The 15120-nt window shown below is 39.1% G+C and overlaps 1 protein-coding gene across 8 annotated transcripts in view; it reads right to left on the bottom strand.

The window, feature by feature from the left end:
- The window catches only part of LOC124140720 (centrosomal protein of 170 kDa-like), a 182767-nt gene that overhangs the window by 99869 nt on the left and 67778 nt on the right, over positions 1-15120 (bottom strand). For 7 of the 8 annotated variants that reach the window (XM_046508427.2, XM_046508423.2, XM_046508428.2 and 4 more), the window contains one exon: positions 3668-3757. In XM_046508427.2, the coding sequence (XP_046364383.2) occupies positions 3668-3757 (90 nt within the window). Of the gene's footprint in view, positions 1-3667; positions 3758-5804; positions 5950-15120 lie in introns of those variants that run through there. The other variant, XM_046508430.2, reaches the window with a different exon arrangement.

Below are 15120 nucleotides of genomic sequence, written 5' to 3'. Positions count from 1 at the left end.
TAAACCTCTCCCAGCACAACACCAATGTCTGCTTTAACATAACACAGGGAATTATTCATGAAATGTAAAGCAATCTTGTGTTGTTCCAAATATCCTGATGGATACCAAAATACATGATACAGATATGATCAAGACAATTTTATTGCCAAACTTCAGTTACAAATGCCAAAAATATCTTTATCCTGTAAATTACCCATCTTTGTCTTTACTAAAAGAAACGCATCTAGAGAAAGCAATAGTCTGATTCTGATACCACGTGATTGAACCAACCACATATTTGCAATCCTATAATATGAGTCATCTTCCTGTAATTTCAGGGTTCTAAGAAAAAACAGTCCTATGAAAGATAGTAATTTGTGAAGATTTACTCTCTGAACTGATAAATCTCCCACTGTCATTTCAAGACATAAAGGAACAGGCTTTATATTGCAGAGACAGGCTCCCCGAGAAACCTGACATGGTTTATACAAGATGTTATAACCAACACTGTCCGTATACCAGGGTGGTAATATATCTGGGATATACAGCCTGATATATACCAGCCATACTGGTGCTTGCTTGTGTGATATACAACTTGATATATACCAGCCATTCTGGTGTTTGTTTGTGTGATATACAGACTGATATAAACCAGCTATATTGGTTCTTGTTTGTGTAATATACAGCCTGATATATATCAGCCATACTGGTGCTTGTCTGTGATATACAGACTGATGTATACCAGCCATACTGGTGCTTGTTTGTGTGATATACAGCCTGATATATACCAGCCATACTGGTGCTTGTCTGTGATATACAGACTGATATATACCAGCCATATTGGTGCTTGTTTGTGTGATATACAGCCTGATATATACCAGCCATACTCTTGCTTGTTTGTGTGATATACAGCCTGATATATACCAGCCACACTGGTGCTTGTCTGTGATATACAGACTGATATATACCAGCCATACTGGTGCTTCTTTGTGTGATATCTAAGGTCCATGTAAGGCATTCTAAGGCGGATGTAAGGCTGATGTAAGGCCGATGTAAGGCTGATGTAAGGCCTATGTAAGGCCTATGTAAAGGTCTATATCTGGTTTCAGTGGTTTTCTTGTTACAAAGGTTATGGTTCATGGTTTAAATACTTTCAGTCGAAACTTGGGGAAGGTGAGTGATTAACACAACTTTCAAACACATACTTGAACAGGGTGATATTTATTACACAGGGCTAGTTGGACAATTGAAAAGTTTATAGTAAGATATGTCAAACAGGATATATATGTATCCCTCAGAAAATTCTACATTTGAAATGAGGTACGAGTATATGACTTTATGATGTTAAAGACCTTTTTTTGTTCCATACTACATTCATCAACACAAAGCGTCATCACTATGGACGGTAATCAATTCCTGGCTAGACAAAACCAGTGGGTCATAGCATGAGCAATGATTCCTGCCACTAGACGACAACCAGATCACACATTGCAGCCACCCAATCCTCTTTCTAGTCAGTTCTCATGACACGGGTTGCAGTGGTGCAGCCTAGAAGTTAAAGCGTTCACTCGTCATACTGAAGACTTGGTTTCGATTTCCTACATGGGTACAATGCGTTTAGCCCATTTCTGGTGTGCCCCGCTTTGATATGACTGGAATATTGCTAAAAACTGCATAAAATCATACTCACTGACTCACTCAACCATATGACATGGAATACAAAAGCCTTATTCTGCCCAGAATCGCCATAGAAAGTCAATAACGAAACTTTCAACAAATTGCTCCGTACAATATGCAGAAACCTGTTATTGTGACAGTCAATTAAATGACACCATAATCCGGAAACAGCACGGCCCTGTACAGCTAATACCAGTTATCGCCTATGACATAAAGGATCGTATTCCCTACATGGTAAATACCCAAATCTTGTGACCCCATCCATGCCTCCCCAGTCCCCACAGTTAGCACATTGTTGTCAGGGTGGAATAACAGGTTTAACACACAACACCCCCTGTCACATTCTCTTTCACCGTGAAGTAGACAATTTGCTGTCCCCAGTAGGAAGATCGTCTTTACTTGGTGTTTATCACATAGATGGGTCAGAGGAAAGTTCCTGTCTGTGTTCAGACTTGTCAGGCAGCCAGACTTTCCTCACCTCCACGTTCAGGGTACACTGATATACTGTTATGTACGGAGTGTCACCCAGCAAGGCTTCAAGATACGCTCTCATGCATACCCTAGAGGGATCTGACAGACATCCTTTAAATGGAATATGGCCTCATAACGTGTGGTTTTACTCTCCAACAAACAAAAGTGAATCCTCATAAATCCTGGATAAATGAAATAATACCAGGGTAGGCACCATGACCAAAATCAATCTAGTCCACAATTCATCTCTAAAAGTTGACTGTGTACATTGCGTCAAGAAACTACAAGTCCTCAAAACATTTCCTTATTTATGAACTGTAGAACTTGTGACCATGTCAAACCCTAATGTATTGACCACAGTTTAGAGAAGTATTCTGATGTATTGAGCTATCCATAGTTGGAGACAAGCAGAATGTCTACACATGACCATAGCGCAGAGGAGTATTCTGAGGTATTGAGCTATCCATAGTCGGAGGCAAGCAGAGCGCCTACACAAAACCAGTGTAGAGAAGTATTCTGATGTATTGAGCTATCCACAGTTCAAGGCAGCACAGTGTTTATACAAGACCACAGTGTAGAGAGGTATTCTGATGTATTGAGCTATCCATAGTTGGAGGCAAGCAGAGTGCCTATACAAGACCACAGTGTAGAGAAGTATTCTGATGTATTGAGCTATCCATAGTTGGAGGCAAGCAGAGTGCTTATACAAGACCCCAGTGTAGAGAAGTATTCTGATGTATTGAACTATCCATAGTTGGAGGCAAGCAGTGTGCTTATACAAGACCCCAGTGTAGAGAAGTATTCTGATGTATTGAACTATCCATAGTTGGAGGCAAGCAGTGTGCTTATACAAAACCATAGTGTAGAGAATAGACTAACACTTAGTCCTTGAAAATCTAAAATTTTGACAGAAACAAAGAACTCCATTTTAAGTGAAAAGGAGCCCCAGTGAGATGGGAGATCCTGAACCTGAGGAAAATCTAGGCTTGCTTTATTTAGGGCTTTTGCCCTATAGAAACATGATGTATTGAGCTATCCATAGTCCAAGGCAGCACCGTGTTTATACAAGACCCCAGAGTAGAGAAGTATTCTGATGTATTGAGCTATCCATAGTTGGAGACAAGGAGAGTGCCTATACAAGACCATAGTTTAGAGAAGTATTCTGATGTACTGAGCTATCCATAGTTGGAGACAAGCAGAATGTCTACACAAGATCATAGTGTAAAGAAGTATTCTGATGTATTGAGCTATCCATAGTTGGAGACAAGCAGAGTGCCTATACAAGACCATAGTTTAGAGAAGTATTCTGATGAATTGAGTTATCCATAGTTGGAGACAAGCAGAGTTGCTTCATATCTAGCAATAAATCAATTTAACTGGTCACCTGGAAGTGGATTTAATACCGGATAAGCACATAAAAAGTACATAGTAATGCTTTGTTCTTCTCCACATAGGATCATAGATTACCAAGGCATTATATGGAATGTAACCCTGCAATCAAAAGGACAAATTCTGTGTAGACGTCCAGCACTTCACTTACCCCATGAGCTGTGCTCAAATCCTTTATCTTGAACCGGCAGAGATAATGATCATAGGTCACAACTGCATGGCGTTTATCCACACTCTGACTCTGAAACAAATACAATATGGATATAGAAAACTGCTTGCCTTGGCATACAAAAGATGCTGCCCATAGTCCAGGATGAAAGTGAACTCCACTTATTAGAGAACCAATGAGGGAATATCTGTCCCGAGTGAATGAGTGTTGTCAGTCCCAAGCAAGGGAGTTTCAACATTTGAGGCTCAGATATTCCATAATTCCAAGGTTCTTATATATATAACAAATATACCAAGGCTTCCACAAAAATGAAAGTCCAACAACTGGTAATCAAGATCACATACTTTGTGTACCCCTCTAACAAGTGTAATACCCGTGCTCGTGGGTTTCACTGAAGTGGTAAACGTCTGAGACCTGCATCACTTCAGGCTTTCCTCCCACATTAAGCTGACACGCCGTGATATAATTAAAATACTGTTAAAAGCGGCGTTAAACCCAACTCACTCACTCACTCACTCTGACAAGTGTAAGTTGGCATGGCTCCCATGGCCGAAAGCTATGAATACACAATGCCATTCTTTTGTATACTGTGAATTATAAAAGAAAATGAACAAAAAACGTAAGAAATAATAACCAGACACAGAAGCTTCACTGAAGTCAGCCTATTGTTTCAATTTGTCATGTCCTGAAAAACAGATGTCAAACCATCTTGTTTTCCACAATGAAGCATCATAAAGTAATATCTTCTTAAGTCACACATCAGCATTGAAAACTGATAAACGTACATGCGCAAAAAGCAAGATTTAATGCACTTTATGTTGATGGATAATATTACACAATGCAAGAGTGGGTGAGAGTGGGACTTGACACCACGGACATCAGAGACAATCAAGTGAAACTTGACTTATCCATGTTGAGAATCAAACCTACATGTGACATGAAGCAACTACCGGACCTCCCCACTGTCCTACTCTCAGACAACAGAGAATCTTACATCTAACTATGATTCTACAAACACAAATTTGTTATTCAAAGACCCTGTCAAAATGACATCTGAAACTTTTTAAAGTTTAATATTTAGTGGTGTATATTCACCTAATTAGCATAATCAGTTTTATGATGACAAGGTAAAAAAGCAAACAAGTTCTATTTCCATGTGCCAAATCTTGAACCAGTTCTCATGCTCTCGTATATCATAAACACATCCCTGACAACCTCTCTATGCTTCATAAACTACACACAACACAGAGATAACAGGTGAAACTGTTATGAAATAGATTCTATCCATCTATAAGCCAAGTAAAGCAAACTATCAGAGCATCACCTGTACACATTCACCTCACCCATTCACACCACTCAATGCATCCAGCCATTCATAACACCCTTGATGCACCCAGCCATTATACAACCATCATGCAAGCAAGACAGGTCCTGTACAAATCAATTTATACTCCCAATATTTTGACCTTATTTCTGACACCTACAGCAGGATGTTCTATGTCTATGCAAACAGATTTCAAATGTTTTCTCCCAATTATACTGTAGTTGGCAAACCTTCAAATGTCAGTGTGACTGATTTCTGATTGACGAAACATTTATCCCCATCAACACCCAACCTGCTAAAACACACCCGCCTGCCACAGCAGGTCTGCCTCAGAGCAGTACAAGCTGAACCACTTCATAAGGTGGACCATTACATCACTTAATTCCCACCATTGACAAGTGTAGGTCACAAACCCACATATTTCTGTAAGAATGTACCGATCCTATAATGAAGACCAGGATGTATATATGTTATGACATCCAAGGTACGCTGGCAAACATGCAACAGTTTGACGCATCAGTGGAATCTCTGCCAAAACACCTGCATCCTCTATATGTGATAGAAGTGTTCTAGATAAAATCTAATTGTAATTCCTGAACCCAGACTGAACAGTCCTGCTGAAGAATGTTCTGGTATTACCTCTGGATATATAACACATAATCTTATAGGAAATCTCAGAATGCTTGGAATGATTCAGATATCTCATTGTATTTTGACTTGAAATAACTTAACCACAAATTAAAGTTAATTCCATACAAAGCATACATACACTTTCATTATCCAATCAAATCTTACCCTGAAAAATTAACGAAAGAAACGTAGATCCAGCAAGCAGACGTCATGACAGACGGAAGACGACCAGACACACCAAGGAATGAAGCAGGATCTGACACTAGAGGGAGCCCCTCCTGCTGAATGGGGAGTAACTACGTAAATATACCATGGTTTCCATTGCACTTTAAGAACTTTCTCTGGCAGCGAGTGCTATCAGAAGCACGTCATTGCATGGCCCGTAGCCTTGCTCCAAGGCTGTACTGAATGATAAGTCCATGGGTGTATAGTAATTCTATCCTTATAATAGGCAAGTCTAGATATGCGGATGCCAGGTCTCTTATAGGGACAACTTGTTCTTATTACTTATATAATCAAGAAATTATGACATAAACTAATAATTATTGCCTTAGAGACTTGTGCAAGTCTACATGGCCCAATGTGGCCTCGGCTTCCCAGAAACTGACTGGAGTCGGCAGGAGCATACAGTAGATAGGGCAGTAGGTGATTCAGCTAGGGAAGACATGTTCACCAGCTGGGATGACTACAATACCAGAGCCAGTGGTTCCTGGTTTCCGCTGACCACATAAACAATGAATTCCTCAGGAATAACTGTTCTACAACAATCATTTTTGGGGCTTTCATCCATGTCTATCTATTCTGGAAGTCATAAACATGAAACACAGGTAAACATCTGTCAGATTGAGGAGGTATTTCTTCACTGTGGAAGGTGTTGCCAGCCACAGAAAGAATGGATGGGGTTTTACATCATTTTTTGTTTGACTCTCTTGACACCTGGGGAAGGAATATAAACTATTCTTATTTACTTATCATCACCACCACCATCATCATCATCATCATCATCATCATCATCATCATCAACAATAACATCAATACCATCATCAACATCAATATCATCATCATCATCATCGGGTTGCCTCGGGGTTAAAGTGTTTGCTCATCATGCGAAAGGCCTGGGATTGTTCCCCACATGGGCACAATGTGTGAAGCCTATTTCTGGTGTCCCCTACTGTGATATTGCTGGACTATTGCTGAAGCAGCGTAAAGTCAAACTGATTGCTCCTCCTCATCATGGTGTTTTTCAGTGCAGTCAAATACCAGCTAGATCCCTATATTTCTTAATTGATTGATATGAATCATAAACTAAACATACTGAAAGCAGTGGTAAAGTTTCTCCTAACCTTGAGACAAGTGTTCCCTTCTTCGTTCCCCCCCCCCCCCCCCCCCCCCCCCATCCTAACACATTTGTTGCTGTTATTATTAACCTTTAAAACTTTAAAACAAACAATTCTGCAAAGGTATAATGTACACAATGGAAGAACAACCCATAATAGTACAAATGTCAACATTTCTATTGAAATCTTGTAAGTGCAAAACTTCACAACAAACAGTTTGGGCCAGACAAACACCAGTTGAACCATGTTTCCCTGAATTCTCTGTCACAGCCGACTGTACATCTGTAGACCAAGACTATGGCTTCCGAGACCATGTTGCTCCCTGTTTGTTTGGCCCCCAGGTGAGGGAGGAGAAAGGTTAAAGAGATTTTGTTTGCTGTAGATTCTCACTACCCTGACAAATGTGAGCAGAATCTAGACCAAGCCCTTCTTTCACACCCTTTGTCATACCTTGATCAGGTAAACCCCAACTGACACAATGGTCCAACTATTTTCCTCAACTACCAGTTACTAATCCATCACTAATTTCAGTCTCGGTCGGTAAATAAAGAATAACATTCTTTTAAAAGTGCAACATGGTTTCGGATTTTCAAATTGCTTATTTTTTTAAAGTCATAAAGCTAATTCCCTATCTTAATTATAATGAAGAAGCATATTAAAAATTAAATAGAAATCCCCCCCACATGTTCACATGCTGTGAATTATCACATACTTATCATACCCTGAATACATTTCATCCTAATAGATCAATTTCACCCAAAATAACCCACCTGTTTTTTTAACCCTGAAGTAAATGAAAGCAGCCATGTTTATTATCTTCCCCAGACTACAGGCTGGCCCCAATGCAGCAAGGCCTGACCCCAGGGCATGTTAAACACATGTGAAATATTTGAAGTTTCCACCTGAGTAAGTGTGCAACATGTAGCTCTAACCTACAGCAGAGGCAGCAGTCTCCCTGTGCCACTCAGCATAGACTCAGCATAGTCACGTCCTAAACTCCTTTGACACAGACATAAACTCCCTAGATTTAGGCAGAGACTCAGACAGAAACTCAGGCAGAGACACGTCCTAAACTCCTTAGACTCAGACATAAAATCCTTAGACTCAGACATGAACTCCTTAGACTCAGACATAAACTCCTTAGATTCAGACATAAATTCCTTAGATTCAGGCAGAGACTCAGGGTGAGACTCAGGCAGAGACACGTCCTAAACTCCTTAGACTCAGACATAAAATCCTTAGACTCAGACATGAACTCCTTAGACTCAGACATAAACTCCTTAGATTCAGACATAAATTCCTTAGATTCAGGCAGAGACTCAGGGTGAGACTCAGGCAGAGACACGTCCTAAACTCCTTAGACTCAGACATTAACTCCTTCAACTCAGACAAAACTCCTTAGACTCAGACATAAATTCCTTAGACTCAGGCATAGACCTGTCATAGCACACAACAATATCCATTCTGTCAACTTCAACAACATCTTAGATACACAAAACTTGGACTACTTAATTGTTGGGCTATTTTAAAAAAAAAAAAAAATTTCATTTCCAGGTGAAAAATAGAAAAGCAAAATGAGTAGAACTTGTTTATAGTTTTTAGGTTGAATTATATGCATTTCTTCTGGATCTAAAAATGTAAATTCCATGACAAGGGCAGAAATTCTTAAGCTCTACACATCTATAAACGCCATACATCTTCATTTTGAATATCAATATAAATAAAGAAAATAAATATAAAACAAGGGTGAGTCACAGTATTGATTTAGCTCCAGCTTAATTCAACAGGTATGACAAATAACCAGTGTCCCTGGTGGAGCTGCCAGGTCACGGAGACAGCAGCTGGTGCTGAGTCAGCATCAACACTGATGAGGGGAACTCCCTAACATACAGGTGATGATGTCACAGACACATCTGGTCACACTGTCACTGTCAGCGATTGTACCTACAGCTGTCATCATCACTCACAGCACAGATTTAACACTGATCTCACAGCTCCTTGTCAATACGACATGCCACATATCACATATTCTAATCTGTTACACTACATCCTATCCCTTTCTGCAAGAGGTATTGAAAACATGTACACACCACACAGTCTGCATAAAGACACTATTAAGTTCATCAGCCTTTTCAGTTTCTATTTAATGTCTGTGTCAAAAACTTTCCATCCTTTCAAAAAAAAGTTACAAAATCCCTCATCATAAAATAAGATAAATCTTTGAATACACAATGCCATTTAGAAATGTGGTCAATTGTAAAAATATGTTATATTTGGGATAACACTTTCTTAGCAAAGTACAGAGTCTAGTAATCTTTTTGGGTTGAGTCCCATCTGGGATTCGAACCCACAATCTCATATTTTTAAATTTTGAACTTTTTAAATTCAATTTTAATGATACATAGTTTTAAATTAAATTTCATTTAATTTCTTTTAATAATAATTTCCATTCATTCATTCATTCGATGTCTTTTAGTGTGTCTCATATGTCAATTGTGTTTCGACACACTTATTTCAAATTGCACATCAAAATCTGAATGGCTTTCTATATTTGTAAATGTGACACACATCAATGAACATTTTTCGACTACTACTTCCTAACCTTCACTCACTGATCAACTGTAGACTACTGGTGTATTATACAAGCACCTGCCTCAGACTTAAACATAACATAACACAGAATGTTTCATTACCACTACTATCATTTCACAATACCAAACACTCTTACCTGACCCTAGTTAGCGTAGTAGAGGAAATATTGTCAACAGTACACACAGACACAGACAGACAGACAGACAGACAGACAGACACAGACACACACACACACACACACACACACACACACACACACACACACACACACACACACACACACAAAACAATTATATAAGGTCTGAAATAAACATTATTTACTGAAAACAGATACATTGTAAAATTGTTAAAAACACATTCCAAACATAAACAGAATTTAATGTCCTACCTATACAGTTGTATATCCAAGGAGGGAAGTCAACACACTCACTGACAATATAAGGCTAGGCACTGATCTCTATCAATCAGTATATCCTGGCAGTGGGATATGCCCTGTATACCACCACTGTAACCACAAACAACCAATGAAAGACATATCAACACTATAATGACGCAATCAACTACATATCTTTACAGAACGCTCACCTAGTATGATTCAAGTGGTATTATAGTGGCATACAAGCTGTACTTCCCTGTGGATATAACAACTATATCTGCACATTGGACAGCCAGATCCCACACAACCAGGCAGGTCCACCTCTCACCTACAGGGTGGTCTGTTTCCCTATAGGTGACACTGTCTATGAGGTGTGATGCCATGTGGCACAGTATCTCAGTGTGCTAGCATTATAAATCGGCATCAGTCCGCTCTAGTACAAGCAGCCACACACACACACACACACACACACACACGTGCATGCACGTTGTATATAAGTGCAATAATCTTGGACGCAACGTTAAACCCCATTTCACCTCACCTCACCTTATGCCATGTTGGGATTCCCCCGGGGCATTGAGCATTGTGACAGTTTAACCACTATCAGCTGCCCCACCAAGTGTGTGCTTATAATATGTGGAGTAACTGCAGTGGGCAAGATTTAAATATCCTGAAGAAACTTTGATTTGAACATTTTAATTAATTTTATTGTAGATGCTCTTTTACTTCATTCATAAATAATAAATACTCACAGAATATTTCTATAGTTACATACCTCAGAATACCAAATATTATTTTGGAATATATACTACTCAAAACAAGTCAAAGAACACCCACAATTGGAAGACTGTGTTGCAATACCTAGCCATGACAGATGAACTATAGTATTACGAAGAAATCAGGTGATCTTTTAACTTCTTTTTGTGTTATTTGTGTCAGACTGCTATGACTGCTATACAGTACAATCATATTCCACATTATTATATGAACTATCAATGTTCACCACTGTTGGTGTGAGATGTTACAGGTACCACCTGACTCAAGGACAACCTTCATTTCCACACTTTATTGTGTTTTGTCCAAGACAGGAGAAACATGAGGAAGTTATGTGGACTAACATCTAGTCTCTGAAATGAACATATTTGACACATATATATTTAACATATTTAACAGTTGTTAATGCTAGTTATGAAATATAATAAAAAGGAGCCAAGAGACTCTCTTCATTATCAGATACTGCAGTAATCTAGACTTGACAAAAATTATAAACTTGCATGGGCTGTATTGGATATATTTGTTTCAGGGGTCTGTATGACAGACTTCTATAATGGTAGAGACAAGATTAACCCTGAAATCACCCATCAACACAGAACAATATGAAGGGAGACCCTACATACTGCTGACATACACACGAGGTGATTATGTCAAAGAGTATCTGGTCCTCAGGTGGTAGAATTGTTCCTTTGTACTATTGTCCTGGAGGGGAATTATTCCCATGGAGCAGTTTTTACCAGGTCATTTTATCCACGGTACATTTACCCTGGCTATATTTGTTCCAGACTGAACTAATACCATGAGGAACTGATCATCGTGACAACTGTTCCAAGGAGAATTTTACAAACACCATTCAAATAATGTCCCTCAATATGTCACTACCTGTGTAATTAATTACCTGAGATCGGATCACCTGAAATCCATTTGGTCCTGATTCCAGATATGTTCCATCAATTTGAAATGTTACCTTCAAACTGTATAACTTTAATAATACGGAAAATCATCAGTCACACATATCCCATCCTCATCACTAGACCTAATTCCAAGATGTCTTCATGCTCTGGGTGTACCTGTAGGTCGTGGCATGTATCTGTCTACAGCCGTCTACATGTACCACACTGTGAGTCCACCACCGTCACGTTCCCTGGCACACAGACACTTGGGCCAGTGTCAACACCCACATTCCTCCCTGCCGACCACAATAGGTAGAATACATGGTAACCCTACCACAATCTACCACCGGCTTCTTGATACACTTATCTCCACATAGCTGTCAAATAGAGTGTCCTTGGCCAACAGACAATGTTATTTGAGATTTCTTATCACTGGTTTAATAACATTTTATGATGAAATAATAGAACACAATTAACATTCAGTCATGATTAACAAATAACATGTTTCAATGTCATGAAAGAAATATGTCGACTTTATACTTCAATGAACCAACATCAGGTATCAAGGGAGGAAACTCTTGAACAGTTTATTTCCTAATATAAGATAGCTACACGATAAATCACAAAGAACAATGAAGAATGAAGTGTGGTTTATTTCATGATAAAACATTGTTTTTTTCTCCCTGAAGTGTTTATCGTACGATAAACGACGACCACAAGTCATTATTTCTTATATGAGATATCAACACTTTGTACAGCCTTTTCAAGGATGTCAATAAATTGTACAGGCTTTAAGAACATTGACCCGTATTTAAATAATGATGACTCCCAGAATACAATCAGACCTTGGCAATGTCGGACAACTCCATCTTATGTACAGGGGGCTTAAGTTTGGTATTCTCACAATTTTCACGTGGATTATCTGCACCATTTCTCCCAATACTCATTGTCATATCTCTCCCACTTTTGGGTGCGATCATTCGGCCATTGCATTTATTTACGCTACCCAGCTACATCTACAGGAACAGCTCACTGGACACCTCCCTCTAAAAACTAACATGGTCCAATTTGCAACGTCATCAAGTTGCGAGCACATGTTCAAATCTCCAGAAATGACGTCGTGATAGAACAATGTTTTATCATGAAATAAACCATGCTTTGTTCTTCATTGTTCTTTGCGATTTTTCACCTAGCTGTATATTGTATGATAAACAATGACCACAAGTAATTCTTTCTTAAAAAAATATAAAAACATACCATTTTAACATATTAACACCATATTCGCATGTACAGTGATATTTCCTCCATGGCACAAATCCAGCTTTGATTCTGTTAACTGACCTGCATATGTATTACATACATTATAACTATTTGTACCTACAATATACATCATACATAAGCATGACTGGCATCAATGGTTAATGCATCATGGCCCTTTTCATGATCACCGCTACATCAAACTTCTATTACCTGCATGCAAATTGCTACTTCAGCCATAGAAATGGAATTTCTGAGGCAGAATAATGACCCATCTGAAGTTCCTTGTGTACGCTACAACAGATCATGGAGTAGACTTGCCCGACTTGGCCGGGGAGTACAAAGCCTGGTTATGACACCAACCGACACTACCCTGCAGTACAACCCGACAGTCACAGGAGGCTTCCATACACAGCTAATACCCTTTGAGTACACCCAAACACCAGGCTTCCAAGCATACCTGACTGCCTCTGTGGTCTAGTGGTAGAGCGTCAGCCCAGAGGCGAAAAGGTCTGGGGTTCCATCCCCGGCCGCATTATACCAAAAGACATTAAAAGATGGTACTTGTTGTTACCCTGTCTGGTGCTTGACATAAAGGTGCTAGGTCAGCTCGGAGTATACTGTGTCTGAGTGGGGTATTCATGTTAATCTGCAGCATGGTATCTCAGTGGGCGAGCACTATAAAATTGGCATTAGTCCAGAGAAACAGCCACACACACGTGTATGCACATCACTATATAAGTGGAATAATCTTGGACGCGACGTTAAACCCCATTTCACCTCACCTCCATACATACCTAGTACCCATGTGTTTCTAAGTGAACAGGAGTGAAATATTGTCAAATATGGCCAAGATATACCCTTATATCAATTAAATATGCTTGTCATATTCAACATTCAAGGCCTACCTTTAACACATCGTAAGACATTGTAAGACACCTCCCCTTTGTGTAATAAGTTAAGACATACTATACACATTAGAGCTTAAGAGTTCTGGCAACTAGGTACTTAATGTTTGATTGGCATTCTGGGAGTTGGCAAATGAGTAAGATAAACATACAACTTTATGGACAACAACTTCTGGTTTATTGTATAAAGCGACGTTTCGATGTAGATTCTGGTACCATCATCAAGCTGGAGTCTTAACAAGGTACTTGGCGTGTTGTACATGTATGCCATATACAGAGAAGACTCGCTTGTCTGGACACTGTTAATCAGAAAACCCCACCTGCTGGACGAGTACTGCTGAGGATGCCTACGAATACACAAAGTGGCATTACTCTGTTCCAGTGGTTTGCTATTCTGGAATTTGCTAAATAGACGATTTCATTGGGAACTCTGCCATTCAGATTAGCAACAATCTGGATTAATCAGGTTTCACTATTCATCACCAAGGTAGACGTCATGAAACTACTTGCCATCAATGTAAAACACATAAAGATGCCTTCAAAGACTTCACATAACGATGAGTTACCTGGAGTCACGAACCACAGACAGAGAGTCTGCCTCCTTCAGTCCCCATCATACAACACAAGTACAAATGTATTCAGTAAGAAACACAATACACACGTCTTACCAGAGATGCCCTAAACTTGTCCGATTTAAACAAAGGATCTGTCTTCCTCACAACTACTTGAAAGTACATTTTATGACAGATACATTGTGGGGCAATGTTTACTCTTAGCTTGAACTTTCTTAATGTAAACATCACAGGAAAGTCCTGCAGGCATAAACCATATACACATGACATTCACTAAATGAACACATGACATTCACTTCATGAATACACAAAGTTCTTATGACACACAAACTTTAAGTGAATTACACTGATGTGCCATTATTATACAATAAAATTATGTTTGCCAACTTTCCCCCCTTCTTCACATCAGTATGTCATAGTTATCATACACACGCACCTCGGCTTACAGAGATGCATACTGCTGACAAGTGCTTTCATATATCCTAATATGTGCGTTTACAGAAAAGATGAAATTCATTCTAGTTTTTTAGCATGTAACGTTAAACACAATGTTTATTATGCCTATGACATGTTAAAGTACCCAGGTACTGAGTGAACTAGAAAAGCATACATGAAATTCAATTCATACATGCAAACACTGACAATACCCTGATGCAGAAAGTATCAACATTCATTCAAATAAGAAAGCATTCTTACAAATAAATCCGTATTCATTACGTCAATACATAATACTGCAAACCTGGACAGGAATAATGTATTCATTTCACTAATG

This window comes from Haliotis rufescens, unplaced genomic scaffold (assembly GCF_023055435.1).
Source record: "Haliotis rufescens isolate VD_foot unplaced genomic scaffold, xgHalRufe1.0.p SCAF_3, whole genome shotgun sequence".
Taxonomy (NCBI): domain Eukaryota; kingdom Metazoa; phylum Mollusca; class Gastropoda; order Lepetellida; family Haliotidae; genus Haliotis; species Haliotis rufescens.
This window is presented reverse-complemented; position numbering and strand designations above follow the sequence as displayed.